General features: G+C 39.8%; 1 protein-coding gene across 2 annotated transcripts in view; it reads left to right on the top strand.

Annotated features, from left to right (window-relative positions):
- herc4 (HECT and RLD domain containing E3 ubiquitin protein ligase 4) overlaps positions 1-20,920 on the top strand; it is a 104,975-nt gene that overhangs the window by 58,993 nt on the left and 25,062 nt on the right. For both annotated transcript variants that reach the window (XR_009446986.1, XM_059653175.1), the window contains exons 13-19: positions 2,322-2,511; positions 3,104-3,276; positions 3,425-3,544; positions 7,360-7,458; positions 8,455-8,622; positions 12,318-12,461; positions 18,415-18,581. Coding sequence is in view for 1 of the 2 variants with exons in the window: in XM_059653175.1 (XP_059509158.1) it covers positions 2,322-2,511; positions 3,104-3,276; positions 3,425-3,544; positions 7,360-7,458; positions 8,455-8,622; positions 12,318-12,461; positions 18,415-18,581 (1,061 nt within the window). In the remaining variant the exon portion in view is untranslated. The remainder of the gene's footprint in view (positions 1-2,321; positions 2,512-3,103; positions 3,277-3,424; positions 3,545-7,359; positions 7,459-8,454; positions 8,623-12,317; positions 12,462-18,414; positions 18,582-20,920) is intronic.

Below are 20,920 nucleotides of genomic sequence, written 5' to 3'. Positions count from 1 at the left end.
AGCAGAATATAACTACGTTCTGGTGGCAGATTGGTTGAGATCCTTCCCTGAGTAGGTTCAAGTGTTTTTTAACTCCTCCATCTTGATTTAATATTTACAATTGATCATCATCTACAGATTTAATTTGGTTTTGGCCAGGTAACACGCTACACTTCACATTGAATATACATCAACGTGAAGTAAGGAGAATAAACTATTTTCATTTGTTGAATAAATGTGCATCTTATACAATAAAATGCCACACTTTGTAGCACTGTTGAACCTTGTGGCTAACTTAATTTCTCCTGATTGAAAGAGATTGTAGAAATTTAGAGCCACTTGTTCAGAAGTACAGGACCACAAGTTTGGATTTGCATTTTGTCTCAAATTTCCACACTGATCTATCTGATTTGTGTTGTACTGATTATCCTAGCAAAAGATTCATTTGTTTTACATGATATAATGTGGAACACCTGACTGTTTTCCTTTTATTTTTCTCTTTTCTTTGGAACTGAGCATTGAGGTTAAGAGTAGGAACTTTGAAAAGCAGCTTGATTTAAGGGAGATGAGAGCAAAGGTAGATGTTTGCTCTTGGGAACTGGCCTGGAAATGCATAGAACTTAGTTATAGTTCTAAGGACACTAGAAGAATCAGCACTGAGTTGTTACTATGCTCAGAGCTGGCATCTGATTGGAAGTTGAGTTGGTCAACCAACAGAAGCTCAGTGCTAAGCAGCCAACTACAGAATGTTGGTTGAAGAAAAGGGAGAACACCAATTCTGACTGACTGGGTTTTAGCAAGAGGCAGTAAGATTTTTTTTGGAAATTCTGGTAACCGCTGCTGTGTTTCCCCTCTCTTATTTTCTATTGGGTTAGGATTGTTCTGAGAAAAGAATCCCAGTCTGTAAGCCATGCATAAATATTTTTTGAGATCTCCTGAAACTGGTGACTTTGGAATTCGAGCAAGGTATACAGTTGTATTTGCCTGCGAACAAGTCATTGTCTAAGCGTTTCATGAAGCCCTGGTTATCATCATTTGAAATGGTTTGTTCGATTGGAAAATTACAATTCTTCTTTATGATTCATCCCTTAACATTGTCTGTCTGTCTGTCTGCCTGATGAAATTGGGCCTTAGTTATGTGATTTTGTTTTGTCTGGCTAAAGTTAGATTATTAATAACAAATTGTCAATTTATATCGAATTTATAAACGTGATGTCCAAGAACTATTATTTGTAAAGTCTGGTTAGGACCAATTGGGCAATTTTGAGGGTCGTTGAATGGTTTAATTTCACTGTTTTATAAATTCAGTGGTAAGCTGATTTTGTTTGGCTGGCTATCCCTGTGTCATAACAAAATTAGATCACAGTTGCAGGATGTTGGAATGTAGACACCATAGCTCTGGAATTGAATCTTGGTATATCATACAGATGATAATTTGCATACAAATTCAAGGTGGCAAAATAAGTTGTTAAGGAGGAGGAAAGGCCTAGTCATCTGTGATTCAATCAGGAGATGTTCGTCAGTTGTGCAGCTTTGCGAAAATTTGAAGAGAAGGCACTGGAGGTATTTTCATGTTGTTTGAAATTATGACTGGTGCAGGAACCCAGAGATTTTCTGATCAGCCATCGTAAAGTGGGGTCCCTGGCAGGCAGAAGGTAGCATGACTCATTGTTAGACATGTTGAAAACGTCTAAAGTAGTTTAAGTCAATGAATCCACTGATTAGTCTGTATGTTTCTAACATATGTAAAGTAGATGATAGATTATATTATGTAGTTTAGCAACATACTCTAGTCTACCCCAGGAATATTATTAGCATGGCATCCAGACTCTCACCATCCTGTTTGCCCTAAGACTGTACTCCTATGTGAGATTTCTAATTAATGGTAGATATCCAAGTTATCTTTTTGTGTTTATCTAAATCTGATTGGCATTAACTGTCAAAGGTTAAGTTAATTTTATGGCTTTTGATGAGAAATTACTTGGAGTGGAATTAGAACGGAGCAGAGAGGTTCTTGAGTAACATGGAAAATTAAATAGGGCATAACCCTATTACGCTAAACATTCCATCACTATAAAAAATGAAGGTCTAAATTAATGAAACAAAAACATTTGTTCAGCAGTGCTTGTCTTTGGTAACAATAAATGCTTGCTGCATCTCGGCCATTACTCAATTTTGTGTGTATTCTGTCATGACTGGGGTGTTCCCTCTTCTTGATCTGACCGATTTCTGTAAACTTTTAAACAAGGAATTAAGATAGAGTTAGAATCAGGCCTTAGTATTCTAAAATTTGAGATCACAAGCTTCTGTTTGTTAACCAATATCCTTTGCTTTATCTCTAGATAACAGCTAGTATGGAAAAAAATTTGATCCCAAGACTTTCTCATTCCCCACCTGATGTAGAGGCCTTGAGAATCTATGTTACTCTTCCAGAGTGCCCACCCATGAATGATGTCAACAACTACATAACATTAGCCATTCCATTTGGAATGGCTATAGTAAAGCTTGAAAAAGTGCCACTGAAAGTACTTGGTAAATATATTTTGTATAAGTGTGGATATTTTAAAAATGTTAATAATCTAGGATAACAGCTATATTGTGAATTTTGGGAAAGTTTGCTTACCTTTATTTAAGTCTGTTAAGTATGGGATCTAGCCTGATGATCAAATGAAACATAGGTGTGATTGTGACTGAGCAAAAATTTGTTTTAGTGTGGCCTTATTCATCTTTCATTAGAAGTTGGATTTTATGTAACCAAAGTACTAGATAAATGCATATACATGTAAAACAGGTTTCCGCGTCACTGTCTCAAATATTTTCCATTGAATCAGCTGCATTCCAAGTCCCAAAAATATGCACTCTCAGCACTCTGTGCACAAGTTCTGCTCTTCTCCGGAAAAGCAGCATATTTCTTTCTTAATCTTTTGCATATTATGCCTTAAGGTGACATAATTAAAAATGGTGACGGCTACTGTTTAAAACAGAGTATTGTAATTTCTAATGCATCTTTTCAATATATCTAATGGGGAGCTTGAAAATTCTGAGCTTCAGTAACTAGCGTAGTCCACATTTTGCCTTGATATTATTGCAAAGTTATTTACAAATTCTGAATCATTAACCGTAGAAAATTGGTGGGCCACATTTGAACCTGCGTTCTTTCAGAAGGTTGTGGAACTTTATAAGGATGTTGTAGTATTTCTTCTGAGACTAACCAAGGTTGGAATGGCTAACTCTGAACGAAGGACATGGAATAATTTTCTCAAAACTGCCCTGGAGGTATTGGCAGTTCTCCATAGGGTAAGTCCATGGTAAAATGTTTACATAAATTCTTGACATTTAATTATTGGATATTTAATCGAACATGTCCAGGAATAATTGTCTACACTTATGTTAAAATCAATTTTCTTCGAAATTCTATTTCTCCATGCTTAAACTTTTAATGTAGGTGAATGAGAAATCGGGACAGATAATTCAGTATGATAAGTTCTATATCCATGAAGTGCAAGATCTGATAGACATCAGGAATGATTATGTAAACTGGATTCAACACCAAGTATTTGGAGTTGTAAGTAAGAGTTTAAAATTACTATGTTTAATCAACTCTAAATAAGTCCACTCAACTGAGATTTTCTTACAAATTTGTTAGTTTTCATTTATGTAATTTCAGGAGGGATAATTCTTCATTACTGCACCTCCAGTAAGAAACCAGCCCCATAGGTTCATGTTTAGGGCTGACTTTTACCAGGAATTGACTAAGTGTCATTTTTGGTGATTTTCATGGAGGTTCCAGAGGTCCTAGCATGTTTTCTCTCAGTATCTTCCCAAAGTCACCTTATTTCTCCCACCTGCTACAAGCAAAGATACTGGCTAGGATTTTCTAGGATTCTTATTATCAACCCTGTCTTTAATGCCCAGCCCAGCTATTCAAGTGTTGGCACTCTGCAGCTGATTTAGACCTTTATTTTTGCCTTGGATAGATCAGACAGAGGGTAATTGGCATCAGATTTTACCAACAGGGACCTGGAGGTCCTGTTGGATGGGACATGTGTGTGTGGTCCCTGCCCATGGAGCATACCTTGAGGGAGTACCCTGAAAGGGTCAAAGGAGCGGGGTTACTACTCTGACATTCATGTCAGGGGTTGTTGCTACTTGGGTTTTACACAGTGGGTGCAAAAATAGGAAGCTGCAAATCAATGAGATGCAATGATGTCATAATGAGAATATTTACTGCATGCTAATACATGCAAACAGGCCTTTTGCCGCTCGAGTGCAAATCTTTTCTTACCAGTGGGCATTTGGTTAGACAATGGGTCTATTTGCTCTCAACAGTAACAACTTTTGCACTGCCAATCTCACGCTGTTTTCTGAAATTTCATGCCAATGTCCACAACGTTTAGAACCTGGGAACATTCCACTGAGGCCTATCAGATGATCTGCTCCCTTTTATTTTTGTGAGATTTGTTCCTTAAAAACCGAATTGAAAGTGGAAAAAGGAACAGAACTTAATAATGTAACATTGCATAATTACAAATTGAGTAAATGAAAATTGCTTGGTTAATGAAGAATTTCCAGGTTTGATTCAATGGCAACAAATACTGTTCCTTGCCAACAGTACTAAATCCGATAAATTAATTAAAAATACAACTCAAGGTGGGGGAGAGACATTGCAACACTAGTCACTATGCTTATTCATAAATATTAGAAAAGCCTGGCCATTTGTCAGTGCCCTGAGGCTTAAGTTAGCAAAATAATGAAGTTTTTTTATTCAGGTCCCTGTGAACCTGTACTCCTAAGATGCTAAGATAATAAAATGTGAGGCTGGATGAACACAGCAGGCCAAGCAGCATCTCAGGAGCACAAAAGCTGACGTTTCGGGCCTAGATCCTTCTTCAGAGAAGGGGATGGGGTGAGGGTTCTGGAATAAGTAGGGAGAGAGGGGGAGGCGGACCAAAGATGGAGAGTAAAGAAGATAGGTGGAGAGAGTATAGGTGGGGAGGGGATAGGTCAGTCCAGGGAAGACGGACAGGTCAAGGAGGTGGGATGAGGTTAGTAGGTAGATGGGGGTGCGGCTTGGGGTGGGAGGAAGGAATGGGTGAGAGGAAGAACAGGTTAGGGAGGCAGAGACAGGTTGGACTGGTTTTGGGATGCAGTGGGTGGAGGCGAGGAGCTGGGCAGTTCGCAACAAACAACTGCACCTCCCAGTCGCAAACAATTTCCACTCCCCCTCCCATTCTCTAGATGACATGTCCATCATGGGCCTCCTGCACTGCCACAATGATGCCACCCGAAGGTTGCAGGAACAGCAACTCGTATTCCGCCTGGGAACCCTGCAGCCTAATGGTATCAATGTGGACTTCACCAGTTTCAAAATCTCCCCTTCCCCTACTGCATCCCTAAACCAGCCCAGTTCGTCCCCTCCCCCCACTGCACCACACAACCAGCCCAGCTCTTCCCCTCCACCCACTGCATCCCAAAACCAGTCCAACCTGTCTCTGCCTCCCTAACCGGTTCTTCCTCTCACCCATCCCTTCCTCCCACCCCAAGCCGCACCCCCATCTACCTACTAACCTCATCCCACCTCCTTGACCTGTCCGTCTTCCCTGGACTGACCTATCCCCTCCCTACCTTCCCACCTACACTCTCTCCACCTATCTTCTTTACTCTCCATCTTCGGTCCGCCTCCCCCTTTCCCCCTATTTATTCCAGTTCCCTCTCCCCATCCCCCTCTCTGATGAAGGGTCTAGGCCCGAAACGTCAGCTTTTGTGCTCCTGAGATGCTGCTTGGCCTGCTGTGTTCATCCAGCCTCACATTTTATTATCGAGGAGCTGGGCTGGTTGTGTGGTGCAGTGGGGGGAGGGGACGAACTGGGCTGGTTTAGGGATGCAGTTGGGGAAGGGGAGATTTTGAAACTGGTGAAGTCCACATTGATACCATTAGGCTGCAGGGTTCCCAAGCGGAATATGAGTTGCTGTTCCTGCAACCTACGGGTGGCATCATTGTGGCACTGCAGGAGGCCCATGATGGACATGTCATCTAAAGAATGGGAGGGGGAGTGGAAATGGTTTGCGACTGGGAGGTGCAGTTGTTTGTGGCGAACTGAGCGGAGGTGTTCTGCAAAGCGGTCTCCAAGCCTCCGCTTGGTTCACCCAGTTTCAAAATCTCCCCTTCCCCAACTACATCCCTAAACCAGCCCAGTTCGTCCCCTCCCCCCACTGCATCCCAAAACCAGTCCAACCTGTCTCTGCTTCCCTAACCTGTTCTTCCTCTCACTCATCCCTTCCTCCCACCCCAAGCTGCACCCCCATCTACCTACTAACCTCATCCCACCTCCTTGACCTGTCCGTCTTCCCTGGACTGACCTATCCCCTCCCTACCTCCCCACCTATACTCTCTCCACCTATCTTCTTTTCTCTCCACCTTCGGTCCGCCTCCCCCTCCCTCCCTATTTATTCCAGAACCCTCACCCCATTCCCCTCTCTGAAGAAGGGTCTAGGCCTGAAACGTCAGCTTTTGTGCTCCTGAGATGCTGCTTGGCCTGCTGTGTTCATCCAGCCTCACATTTTATTATCTTGGATTCTCCAGCATCTGCAGTTCCCATTATCACCTCCTAAGATGCTGCTTGGCCTGCTGTGTTCATCCAGCTCCACACTTTGTCATCCCTGTGAACAATCTGTTCCCTGTCTCAGTGATCTAGGTTTTCATGTCAAGGAGCATTGATAATGAAATTCCCTTACAATTTATAATTCTCATGACTCCGTGGTGGTCTTGAGCCAGGTGGCTATATATTCAAGTCCTGCTCTAGAGACTTGGCTACAAAAACTAAAGATTCATACTTTAATGCAGTACTGATGGAATGCTTTTTTTAAATAACTTCTGTTCTGTCATGTGAAATTTAAGCCTCGTGGCACTCTAAAGAAGTTCTCTCTGGTCAATATGGATATGTTGATTACTATGAATCCTAGCAGTCATCCTCACATTTCTGTTTGTGGAATGTTTGCAATTGGACTTGCGTTCTTTACATTTCCAGCAATGACTACACTTCAAAAAGGAGTCATTTATTAGAAAACACTTTGATACATTCTGAAAGGTGATATCAGTGCTATTCCTTTCTTTACATTATTTGGAGTTGCAAGTCTAAACGGCCAAGCATTAATTTTTCATTCTTATCTTGGCAAAATTTGCCATTTAGGCATTGGAGCTCATTGCACAAGTAGATTTGTCTTCTGTCTGTTGCCCCTGTTTTGTATTGTGTATTTATTTGCAGCTTTTGATCTAAAATCTGGCTTTTAGGCCCCTTTCCAAATTGTCCTTGAATAATATTTAAGAATGGAAATGTCTTCACATGTGATGAATACTTCATTTATTAAAATTCCTTTTAGTTGCCAGATATGCCAATTACAATTTGTACTTATCCATTTGTATTTGACGCTCAAGCAAAAACGACACTCTTACAGACTGATGCCATCTTGCAAATGCAGGTGAGAGTTCTTTCTGTTCATCAGGTACAGTCGATTAAAAGCTGCATAAGTTTTACTTACTAGTTTAGAAATTTGGTAAAAAGAATACTGCTTTTGATCACTTTCAAATAGAAAGCTAAAACAAAGGTTAAAAAATGCTGGAGCTACTCAGATCAGAGAAAAGCAGTTAACTTCTGTAACTTGCTGACCTTACATTAGAACTGATGAATGTCCTATTTACTGTTAATAGTATTTGATTAAATTAGCCTCGTGTGCTAACTGTGGCTTGTTTTAAATACAATGACAACAAAAGTTAAATAACCATTTAACAGAAAAAACTGAAGAACTGTAAATACTGGAAATCAGAAACAAAATCAGTTCTGAAGAAGGGTCACTGAGCCTGAAATGTTTACTTTGCCTTCTCTCCACAGTTGCTGCCAGACCAGCTGAGTTTTTCCCAGCAATTTCTGATTTTGTTAAGTAAACTTTTCTTTCCACCTTTGCCATCTTAAGAAAGTAGCGGTCTTTATAAAAAGATTAATGACATCTACTTGGCATTATCTATATCTAGATTTAAAATGCTTGACCCTTGAAATCCTTCTCAGTTGATTTGTTTTTATTTTTCATAACTATTCTATAGGTGAATCATGCATTAGAGGGTTAAATGCATTGAAGGTAATTCTGACACAAAGAGCAGTGAGCTCCAATTCTGAGAGCAGGAGACGCTTTTCAAATGTTTAGTTACGGAAACACTCACCGACCCAAAATCCAATAGTGAATTAATCATTAGAAATCAGTCTTGTCTATGTCACTAAACATCTTTGAGTCATTTTTGATGTCAAACAGGAAAATTTTAAATTTGTAATGATTGAAGTTAATTTACATTCCCAAAAATGCAAAGCCCTTTTTGTTGTTTTATTCTTCAATTTTCTGAAGAAATACTCCACCTTCAGCTTGTGATGTTTTTGTTTAAGTATATAATCAATATTAATTTAACTAACTTTTCATACTTTCCAGTTGGCAGTTGACCAGGCACATAGACAAAACTTTTCATCTTTTTTCATGCCTGTGGTGGATACAGTTAACCCTTGCCTTGTGCTGATTGTACGAAGGGGACACATCGTAGAAGATACCGTGGAAGTATTGAGGAAAAGCCAGAATGTAGACTTCAAGAAACCGTTGAAGGTGGGTTTGTCTGTAAATAGTAAATAGCTTTATGATTTTAGTTCCTGTTTTGAACTTTGCTTAATGCTTCCCAGTATTCCATATCCAAATTATTTTGCCTTTAAGAAGGTGGACTCCTGTGGAAATATCAGTATCACTCCTCTTCAACCCTTTAAGAAGGAGTCAGATGAGAACAGTTCTCCTGACTGCCTGTTACGTGATTTATCACACATTATCAAGCCTGCACTCTCTGTGGAAGGACCATATTAAAATATAAATCATAGTTTGACATTTCACTTAATTTGGAACCACAGTACAACGGCTGTAGCTGTTGGACCACTTGCTCTAACTCTGAAATTCAGGTGTAACATGCCTTCAGGCTCCCCTTTATTCACAGTCTTTGTTACTCATTCAAAGAGCTCCAATAAATTCATTAAACTTGATTGCCCATTCACAAAATCATGTTGACTTACCCTGATGGCTCTGAGATTTTAAGTGTGCAGCTATAGTCCTTTTTTTGATCGCTTCTAACACTTCCCCCATGAGAAACATCAGTCTAAACTGACCTATAATTTCCTGCTTTCTGCCTCATTCCCATCTTGCTACTTTCCAGTTAGGTGGAACCTTCCCTGAATCTAGTGAATTTTGGAAAGTTACCACCAAGCTATCGACTACCTCATTAGCTACCGCTTTTAAAATGCAAGAGTGAAGGCCACCCAGTCCCAGAGGCTTGTCAACTCGTGGCTCCAGCCATTGTTTAGTGCCACTTCGCTTCTGATTGTAATTTTACTAAGTTTCTCATCCTTTTCATTCACGGCTTTACAACTGTTACTGGAATGTGTTTTGTATCCATTATGGTAAAAACAGAAGTAGGATATTTATTCATGTCATCTGCCATTTGTTTTTTATCTACTGTTAACGCCCTTTTTCTCACTCGCTAGTGGACCAACACCCATTTTACTTTTTCTTTATAGTTCCCAGTAAAACTCTCTCTATCCTGATTGTACATTTGTAGTTAAGCTTCCTTTTCATGAGCTTAGTATGCCAGTTCACTTCAGATAACTCAGCTTTCATGCCCCCGCATAGTTCCCCTTATTTAGGTCAAAAATAATATTCTTAGGCCATGGTCATCTCCCTTTCAAACAGAATGTAAAGATCAATCATATTATTGTGGCTGCTTCTTAGTGCTTTACTGCAAGGTCATTAATTAATCCTTTCACATTACCCAATATCAATTCTAGAATTGTCTGCTTGCTGATAGTCCCGCTGAGAGCAGCACATTCTGGAAGTATCTCAAAAACATTCTAGACTACTACTGTTGACCTGTTTTTTTTGTTTCCAATCTGTATATAAACTAACGTCTTCTGTGAGTACTGCATCCCTTTATTACTAACACCCAGTAATTTCTTGAGTACATTTCAATGACATTGGAGACAACACCCACTAGTGATTCCCTTCCCTAATTCTTAATTTCCACCCAAGCCAATTCTACGTACTGATCTCCCTTTTATTTCTCTCTGACCCTTACTTGGTGCATTAATATTTTTCTCTTTCACCTTGTCCCTACTCTTTTTGATATTATTACATCTTTCCATATTCAATCCTTTGCTTTCACTATTTAGTTTAACCCCTCTCTACTTCCCTAGTTAGGCAGTTTGCAAGCATGGTTCAAATGTCCAGTAGTACAACCCTCACTTTTCCCTAGTGCTGGTGCCAGTGACCCAAGAATCAGAATGCACTTCTCCCAAACCTGTCTTTGAGGCAAGTTTTTTTTTCTTTTTTTCTAATTTTATGTATCCTTTGTCAACTTGCATGTGACTCAACTAATAAGCTAGAGATTATAGGCCTTATAGACCTTTCCCACCAATGATTCAGCCCAATTTGTAATTACTTCACTTGCTTTCTATCCATACAAGCATAGCTAGTCATAGCCTGACCTCAATCAGTTAACCCACTGTTCTCCTAATCTACTAAATACTAATCCTCTGTCTCTCCTATAGTTTCTCTGAGTAACCAGGAAACGCATTTGCTTTTTTTTTTACTCAGTCACCTGCCATTGACTCTGTGAAATGAGTTAAGGAAGCACCATTGTAAAAAGAAGAAATCTTCGATTGCCATTACACTTTGTACATATCTTATAAAAAGTATGCATTCCATGCAATAGAAATTTGTCAGATAGACTGATGGCACTTACTTTTATACAGTGTCTCAGAAAACGACTGAAGTTTATAAACTGGAGAGGGAACTATGAAAAGGTAATTGGCATTGAGGTTTTGTAAAAGTTTAGAACGGTCGAACAAAAGCTGTTAACGATGGGTTTTGAGGGTTCATTGATTTTGAGAGGAGGAAGACAATTAAAATATTGAGGGATGTAGCAGGCAATTTAGAGTAGGTTTGAAGTTGAAGTCTGACTTTGAAAGGAAAAAAGCAAGGCAGTTCAGAGAGGATCATTATTGGCTGATTTGGCCGTTATGGAGAGAATAAATTAGTACTCGGAGTGTAGATCAGAGAATGAGTTGCAGACATGCACAACATGCGTAAGTGGTTTCATTTGGATTGTTTGGAATTTAAGGACTGCCAGGCGATGGAGGCTTCCAGCAAGAGAGAGCATAATTCTGCCCTTGCCCCAAAATTTAAAGGCATTAGAATCACTAAGTTTCCCACTAACAGCATCCATTCTGGCCACCATTGACCAGAAACTGAGCTAGACCAGCCTCTTGAATGCTTCAACTACTAGAGACAGTCAGAAGTTTCGGTGAAGTGTGGTTAGCAGCTCAACTTCTGACTGCAGAGGCTGTCCATCATCTAAAAGGCACAAGCTTGGTGTATATTGGAACATTTTCTGCCTGTCTGAAAGTTTGCAACTTCAATCATCAGGAAATCTGACATTGTCCAGAATACACCATCTTGTCTGATCCCAAGGAATCCACTAACTCATTTATGCATTCCTTTTTTGTTAGCATAGCGTGGCTACAGTTGTACAAGATTTCTTCCACTAAATGTCCCAAACCCAAGGACAGCAGGTGTATGGGAATGCTATCACATCCAAATCCCCCTCCATCCTGGCTTGAACATATGTTGGTGTTACCTTATTGTTAATAAATCAATGTCCTGATATTTCTTAAATAGTGCTGTGGGAGTACCAACATAACTTAGCTATATTGCAACAGTTCGATCAGCCAGTGTGCTACCGACCATTGCAACTTTCTGGTGTTCGATCCTGTAACCCCAACCTCCTCTCTTGCCCCACTGTTAATAGCTCTTAGTAATGTACTAAAACTTAACCCTTGTCTGTCACTAGCTGTAATCTCCGGCTTTCTTCTTTGCCACCCACCTTCCATCTCAGTAGCACCATGTAAAATGAATCCTATCCCAATGCTGCTATGACTGCAGAAACATGTTGCACCGAATGCTAGAGAAATCTAATGCAGTTAGCCCTCCTCCTCATGCATTGCTATATGGTGCATCTTGCATGGCACCTGGTTTGTGCTTACTCCTTTTAAAAAAAATAGTAAATATAGAAATGCACATGTGAAAAGCACTTACTAGCTGAAAGACGTTGCATGGATGAGGAGGAGGAGGAATATATAATGCGTTTTATAAAATGAACATACTTTTCCATTTAGATAAGGTTGCCAAATTGTTTTCAATCAATAATCTGTAAAGTACTTGCAGAGATTCAAGATTAAAATTTCTGCATCTCTCTTTGTATTTAGGTCATTTTTGTCGGAGAAGAAGCTGTGGATGCTGGAGGTGTCCGGAAAGAGTTTTTCCTCTTAATTATGAGAGATTTATTAGATCCTAAATATGGCATGTTTCGGTACTATGAGGAATCTCGACTCATCTGGTTTTCATTTCAGGTATAAAAGTTGAAATCAAATATGGTCTAATATCTCTGTATCTCTTACACTAAAACTCATTGTTAGATGTCATATTTTTAAAGAGGATCCGAGATGCAGGGCAGATTCAGATGACCTTTATTGCAATTTACAGCGCAGAGCAAAAACAAAATGACAAAAATAAAACACAAAATGATTCAGAATGCCCTAACTTACACAGTTTAAACTTAGAACATACATGTTCCCCTTTGATTACTGTTGGTCTGCAGCACTGAGTTATCCCTCTGTAATTGACTCTTAGGTACAGCATCTTACCCAGTTCAAGCTTGCTAATCAGTGACGAGGACAGGCTTGTGGTCCGCCTCCAGTCTGTCTTAATGTTTTCCCAGACTTTCTTATCTTTCTCCTTGAAGCTTTTCACAGTGGATACTGTAGTCAAGTAACATTTGCCAGCCACACCATGTTAAATATTAATTAATTAGATACTTGCCTATCATTTCAGGAACTTTTAAATTTCTCATTACAGGCAATACAAAAGAATATTGAGTTTTGATCAGTTCCAACAAAGTCATATTGGTACACTTAGTGTTAAAATTTTATAGCTGACAAGTTGTATCTTAATCTCTTAATTCAATCCACATACTGATGTCTGCTAATAATCTGTATTCTGTCCTCCCTGTAGTGAGAAGGGAGCTGCTTTTACTTCTGAGACTGGTTTGAATCTTTTCCTTTTAACGCTTTTAGTGATTTTTTTGTATATGTGTGGATCTGTGACAGCTTCAGTATCTACACCTATGATTATTTGAAGAATCTTAACTAAAACTCACCCTTAATATTGTATCAGATTGTTTCTCTTGAATTATTTAAGCAACTAATCAGTGTGAAATGTTCTTATCTATGTAAACAATTGCAGCTGCCCATTCTATCCCATTTAAGTAACCTTGATTATACAGAGTTACTATTGTTCTACTTGCAGATACTATATTAAGCCAATATTCTCCCATACGCAGTAACTATTGTGAGCTATGTTCTGCATCAGCCACGGGCAGCTGTCATTCTGTCATGGCCAGCTCAAACGCATCTGATCTAATGTTCAGGAAGCCCCATTATGTTAAATGATTTAACTAAGAATACAATCAACTTAACAGTACATTAGCTGAAATTTTAACAGATACCAGCTAATGAATGGACGGTGGTTATCTAGCTTTACATATTTTGATTAAAACCTGTAGGTAGCCAGTCTCCTGATTTATAATTTGAAAGTTTCAAAAATGAAACAAATTTGAAAATAGTTTGCACACTTCTGAGGAAGGGTCACCGGACCCAAAACATTAACTCTGTTTTTCTTCTGCCCAGATGCTGCCAGACCTGCTGAGCTTTTCCAGCAACTTTGTTTTTGTTCCTGATTTACAGCATCTGCAGTTCTTTTGGTTTTTATGAAAATAGTTTAAATGTGATTGACTCTCACATTTCTGCTCATGCCAACAACCAGAATTTTCCTCATTTCAAAATAAAGTCTACACAGTTCTACAAGTGAAATGTTCTTAGCACATCTTGTTTCATGGATGTCAAAAATCTAGAGTTGTTTCCACTGTATTTTTTCCACAGTTTCTGGGTTTTTGCCACCACTACTCAATCCAAGAGTCTATTCTGTGTATTGATCATTGTCATTAGGAAATGTATCAGTAAATATTTGTAACTGTTTTGACTTGTACCATGAGCCAATTTACAATCTCAATTTTCCTTTCCATTTATGTTTTTTCGCTTACCTTGTCTAACTTTAAAATCACTTATTCCTTCTGTGCCAGGCTAAAAAGCCTGAATTGCTCCAGTCTTTAGAACAATACAGCGCAGAACAGGCCCTTTGGCCCTCGATGTTGCGTCGACCTGTGAACTAATCTAATCCCCTCTCCCTACACTATCCCATCATCATCCATATGTTTATCCAAGGACTGTTTAAATGCCCCTAATGTGGCTGAGTTAACTACGTTGGCAGGCAGGGTGTTCCATGCCCTTGCCACTCTCTGAGTAAAGAACCTGCCTCTGACATCTGTCTTAAATGTATCACCCCTCAATTTGTAGCTATGCCCCCTTGTACAAGCTGAAGTCATCATTCTTGGAAAAAGACTCTCACTGTCCACCCTATCTAATCCTCTGGTCATCTTGTATGTCTCTATTAAATCCCCTCTTAGCTTCTTTCTTTCCAGTGAGAACAGACCCAAGCCCCTCAGCCTTTCTTCATAGGGCCTGCACTCCAGACCAGGCAACATCCTGGTCAATCTCCTCAGCACCTTTTCCAATGCTTCCACATTTTTCCTGTAATGGGGTGACCAGAATTGCATGCAGTATTCCAAATGAGGCCGCACTAGTGTTTTGTACAGTTGCAGCATGACATCACGGCTCCGGAACTCAATCCCTCTACCAATAAAACCTAACACACCGCAAGCCGCCTTAACAGCACTATCAACCTGGGTGGCAACTTTCAGGGATCTATGTACATGGACACAAAGATCCCACTGCACATCCACATTACCAAGAATCTTTCCATTGACCTGGTATTCTGCCTTCCTATTATTCTTCCCAAAGTGACTCACCTCACATTTAACTGTATTGAACTCCATTTGCCACCTTTCAGCCCAGTTCTGCAGTTTATCCAAGTCTCCCTGCAACATTCCACCACTCCACTGACTTTAGTGTCATCTGCAAACTTACTAACCCATCCACCTATGCCAGTGTCCAAGTCATTTATAAAAATGACAAATAGCAGTGGTCCCAACACAGATCCCTGAGGCACACCACGAGTAACCGGACTCCAGGCTGAATATTTTCCATCGACCACCACTCATTGCCTTCTTACAGAAAGCCAGTTTCTAATCCAAACTGCTAAATCTCCCTCAATCCCGTGCCTCTGCATTTTCTCCAATAGCCTACCATGTGGAACCTTATCAAAGGCTTTACTGAAGTCCATGTACACCATGTCAACTGCCCTAGCCTCATCCACATGGTTGGCCACCTCAAAAAAAACTCAGAGGTTTGTGAGACACAACCTGCCCTTGACAAATCCATGCTCCCTCCAATCAAATTGTTGCTTGCTGGATAATTATAAATCCAATCTCTTTTATAATCCTTTTCAGAAAGGAAATCTGCCGTTCTCACCTGGTCTAGCCTACATGTGACTGCAGGCACACAGCAATGTGATTGACACACAACTGGACTCTAATGTGGCCTAAGAAGCCACTCAGTTGTATCAATCACTACAAAGTCTTAACAAAGAAATGAAACCAGACAGGCAACCTGGTGTTGACATAGGCACCAGAGGAAACAACGGCATAAACAGCTCTGTTGACCCTTCGATGTCCTCTTTTCTAACACCTGGGGACTGGTGCCAAAATTAGGAGAGTTGTCTCACAGATCAGTCACGCAACAGCTTGATGTAGTCATACCTTACAGACAATGACCCAGCCACCACCTTTGTCGTCTGTGGATATGTCCTGTCCCACTAGAAGAACAGACTCAGCAGAGGTGGTGACACGGTAGTATATTTTCGGGAGTGAGTTGCCCTGGGAGTTCTCAACATTGACTCTGGACACTGAAGTCCCTTGGCTAATGAATCAGTACTCCACCATATTGGACAACACTTGGAGGAAGCACTGAGAATGACAAGGGCGCAAAATGTTTTCTGGATTGGGGATTTCAATGTCAGCAGCAGCACTATTGATTGAATTGGGCAGGCCTAAAGGGCATAGTTGCTAGACTGGGTCTGCAGCAAGTGGTGAGGGAGCCTGCAAGAGGCAGACACATACTTGTCATCATCCTTAGCAATCTGCTGGCTGCAGATGCATCCATTCAGAAGTGTTGGTAAGAGTGACCACCACACAGTCCTTGTGGAAACTCAATCTTGCCTTCATACTGGTAATACATTTCATTGTGTTCTTGGTCACTGTCACTGTGCTAAATGGAGAAGATTTCAAACAGATCTAGCAACATTGATTGGGCATCAGTCAGGCACTTTTTCTTTGATATTCACTCGTGGGACCTGGTTATTGTTGGCTGGCCAGTATTTATTGCTTTTGAGAGAGAATTTTAATAAAAACACTTTCTCAGAATGTGGGCGTTGCTGGCTGGGCCAGCATTCATTACCTATCCCGCATTGCTCAGAGATCAGTTGAGAAATCAGGAATCACATGTAGGCCAAAACAGGTAAGACCGGTAGACTCATTTTCCTGAAGGCAATCAGTGAACCAGATGGGTTTTTCCCGACTTTCGACAATGATTTCATGTTCTTCATATCTACAAGAATTCACCTCTACCAACTTGGATACTGCTGCTACTGAATGTTCTACAAAATGTACTGCAGAAGTTCACTACAGATCCTTAGACAGCACTTGACAAACACAATGACTGACTTCCATGTAGTAGGATAGGAGCATCAGCACCTGCAAGTTCCCCTTCAGGCCGCTCCCCATTCTAACTCAGAAATATATCACCATTCCTTCAGTGTTGCTGGGTCGAAGTCCTGGAATTCCCTCCCTAATTGTATTGAGGGTCAACCCGCAGCACATGGATTGTAGTGGTCAGAGAATTCTGCTCATCACAACCTTCTCAAGGCAATAAATGCTGGCCAGCCAACGATGCCCACATCCCACAAGTGAATAACAGAAAAAAAACTTTGCTTTTTTAATTGTTCTGAAGTTTTTGGATGTGTTAAGTATTGAATACAAAAGACCTGTAGATCCAGTTAATTTTCATACTGACTTTTATCACATATGTTCCTATAATGTTTGACTCTAATCTTTTAAATGTGCCATTGTTCTTCCTGATTATGTTAATTGCAGGGTCTCAGCTGTGTCTGAGTTAACACTCCCACCTGTCTCAGATTATGGGTACAAACCCCATTCTAGAGTTTTGAGCGTATACTCTTGTCTGTCACTTACATGAGCTATTGAAGGAATGTTGCACTGTCAGAAGTGCTGTGTGGATGAGGTATTAAACAGACGGCCTATTTTCCCACTAAGGTGGATGTAAAAGACTTCTTAGTGCTTTTAAAACAAGAACAAAGGAAGAACACAGTGTCCCAGCCAACATTTTATCCCTCAGCCAACATATTTAAAATGGATTATTTGGTCAGTATCGCGTCTAAATCTGGGATCTTGCTGTTGCAAATTGACTATTGTCTTTCCCTACATGACAACCACTACACTTCCAAATTACTTGCTTAGTTGTAAATGCTTTGGGACAGCTTGAGGTAAGTAAACCTATTATATAAGTTCAAGTCCCACCTTGTACACCTTTTCCAATTCTCTTTTATTTTCTGCACTTCTTTTCTTTGGGAAGGCCTAATTCCAATGTCTTGGCTAAGGATGTCAATTTCACTTTTCTTTCCTGTTCGTGGTGCATAGGGATTAAGGTCAGAGAAATAAATCATTAAATGAAACCCATCACCAACTTCAATGTGAGCCATTACTGAGATTTGTTTTGGCTCAGTTTCTTTGCAATCTTGACATGTTTCTAATCTTGATTACTTAATGGAATAGCTTGCTGATGGTCTTAATTGAAGTAGAACAAAAACAAATTTGCTGGAAAAGCCCAGCAGGTCTGGCAGCACCTGTAAAGGAAAAAACAGAGTTAACGCTTCGGGTCCGGTGACCCTTCCTCAGAACAGGACCCAAAACGTTAACTCTGTTTTTTCCTTCACAGATGCTGCCAGACCTGGTGGGCTTTTCCAGCAACTTTGTTTGTTTTTGTTTCTGATTTACAGCATCCGCAGTTCTTTCGGTTTTTAATTGAAATAGATATTGAAGAGAAGTCGCAACACAATTGGAGAATATGGTAATCTCATAATAAATAATCTGTTTTTGGTGAATATTAAGCTTTATTGCATTCTAATTGATTTAATTTCTTTCTGAATTTACTGCTGAAATAATCTAATGTGCGTATTGTTCATTAAACAATATTTGTTTGTTATCTTGTTTAGACTTTTGAAGAAATTGATTTATTTCATTTGATTGGTGTCGTTTGCGGTCTTGCAATCTACAACTTCACAATAGTTGACCTTCATTTTCCATTGGCTTTATATAAGAAACTGCTAAAGCAGAAGCCTACCCTCGATGACCTGAAGGAATTGATGCCGATTGTTGGCAGGTTAGCTAATGTAACTGATTGTTTAAAAAGTTTATATTCATTCAAGCATCCTTTAGGCACAGCAAGAATATATGATCGGCTATCTTGGCTTTTAAAATAAGAGTTAAGCAAATCCCAAAAATTTGTATGATATCACAGTAGTTCTCATTGCGTAAATCCTGAGGCCTTTCTGTGATGTTTTGAGAAAATTACATGCGTCTAGTATCAAATTTTACAGCCAGATTCTAGCTTCTACTTATTCTGTTATCAAGTTTTTCTTTATATGTTCAACGTTTTCACCCTCATTAGGACCCAACTCCATTTTTGAGAAATTTTGAAGAAACCTCAAAGCAAATTTTTTCCTTCAGAGTGCCTAGTCACGAGTCAAAATATCAAATACAAGTGCTCAGTCTTCATCCTCTGAGCAGATTAGAAAGCAAAGGTGTTCCTGGTGGCTCAGAATCAGAAATAATTCCAAAAAGCAATTCTTTAAAATAAACAAAGGGTACAAAAATAACTGAATTAGTAATAAATTGTGTTTGATCTCCCTCAACTTGATCAAGATTATAGTACACTGGAGTCAAAGCATAAGAAACTAAGAAAGGAATATCAGACACTCAGATTTCAAACTGGTGAGAAGTTAAAATTATTGTGTTGGTATTCTTCAGTGAGGTTGCAATCCAGGTGTCTAACAATGCAAGAGCATGAGGGCAAAATCCAGAAACACTGCCTTGTATTTTTCTAAGGAAGAAGTCTCAGGGATAGGTGTTGGGACCACACTTATTTACAATTTATATAGATGATTTGGAGTTGGGGACCATGTGTAGGGTGTCAAAGTTTGCAGATGACACTAAGATGAGTGGCCGAGCAAAGTGTGCAGAGAACTGAACGTTTGCAGAGAAACATAGATACATTGAGTGAGTGCCAGAGGTCTGGCAGATGGAATACAATGTAAGTAAATGTGAAGTCATACATTTTGGTAGGAGTAATAGTAAAAGGGATTATTACTTGAATGGTAAAACGTTGCAGCATGCTGCTATGCAAAGGGACTGGATGTCCTTGTCCATGAATCATAGAAGGTTGGTCTACAGTACAACAAATAATTTGGAAGGCAAATGGAATTTTGTCCTTCATTGCTAAAGGGATTGAGTTTAAAAGCAGAGAGGTTATGTTGCAGCTGTATAAGGTGCTGGTGAGGCCACACCTGGAGCATTGTGTACAGTTTTGGTCTCCTTCCTTGAGGAGGGATGTACTGGCACTGGAGGGCACGCAGAGGAGGTTCACTTGATTGATTCCAGAGTTGAAGAGGTTGGCTTATGAGGAGAGACTGAGTAGATTGGGATTATATTCATTGGAATTCAGAAGATTGAGGGGGTATCTTATAGGAACATATAAAATTATGAAGGGAATAGATAAGATAGAAATAGAGAGGACGTTCCCACTGGCAGGTGAAGCTAGGACAAGAGGACATAGCCTTGAGATTAGAGGGAGCAGATTTAGGACTGAATTGAGAAGGAACTTCTTCACCCAGAGGGTTGTTAATCAGTGGAATTCCTTGCCCAGTGAAGTAGTTGACGCTACTTCAGTAAATGCTTTTAAAGCTAATGTTTATTAACAGTAGAGGAATTAAGGGATGCAGTGAGAGCCCGGGTAAGTGGATCTGAGTCCACGAAAAGATCAGCCATGATCTTATTGAATTGTGGAGCAGGCTTGAAGGGCTGAATGGCCTACTCCTGCTCCTAGTTCTTATGTTCTTATGTTCTTATGTTATATGTTCTAAGTCACAACAACAAATAATTTTTGTTTGATATTGCTTCCTGAATGCAGTTGGTTCTTTTGCAGTTGGCCTTCCTCAGTTTTTGAGGAATATGAACATGCCAATTATCAATAAAACCCAACACCAAAACATTTTCAGTTGTTTCAACATTTGCCCATTTAAAGTCGAGAAAATAATTCCATTTTAGATGAAGGAAGTCAATGTTTCTGTTGATTTATAAATAAGTATATTTTAAATTTACGTCAGCAGTTTAGCTAAGAACATAACTAGGAGCAATAGTTCAGCCCATCAAGCCTGTTCTAAAATTTAATACAATCATGGCTGATCTCATCTTGGCCTCAACGCCACTTTCCTTTCCACAACCCTTCAACCCATTACTAAGTAAATATCTGTGCATTTCCTCCTTTAACGCACTCCACAAATTTACAACTCTTTGAGAGAAGTTACTTCTCATCTAGGTTTTTGCATAAGGGCTAGCGGATTTACAACAATAACCTATTGTTCTAAATTGTCCCACATGAGGAAACATCTCCCTCCGTCTAATTTGTCAACCCCCTTTCCACCTTGTACGCCTGAGTTAGAT

This window comes from Stegostoma tigrinum, chromosome 20 (assembly GCF_030684315.1).
Source record: "Stegostoma tigrinum isolate sSteTig4 chromosome 20, sSteTig4.hap1, whole genome shotgun sequence".
Classification (NCBI taxonomy): Eukaryota; Metazoa; Chordata; class Chondrichthyes; order Orectolobiformes; family Stegostomatidae; genus Stegostoma; species Stegostoma tigrinum.
This window is presented reverse-complemented; position numbering and strand designations above follow the sequence as displayed.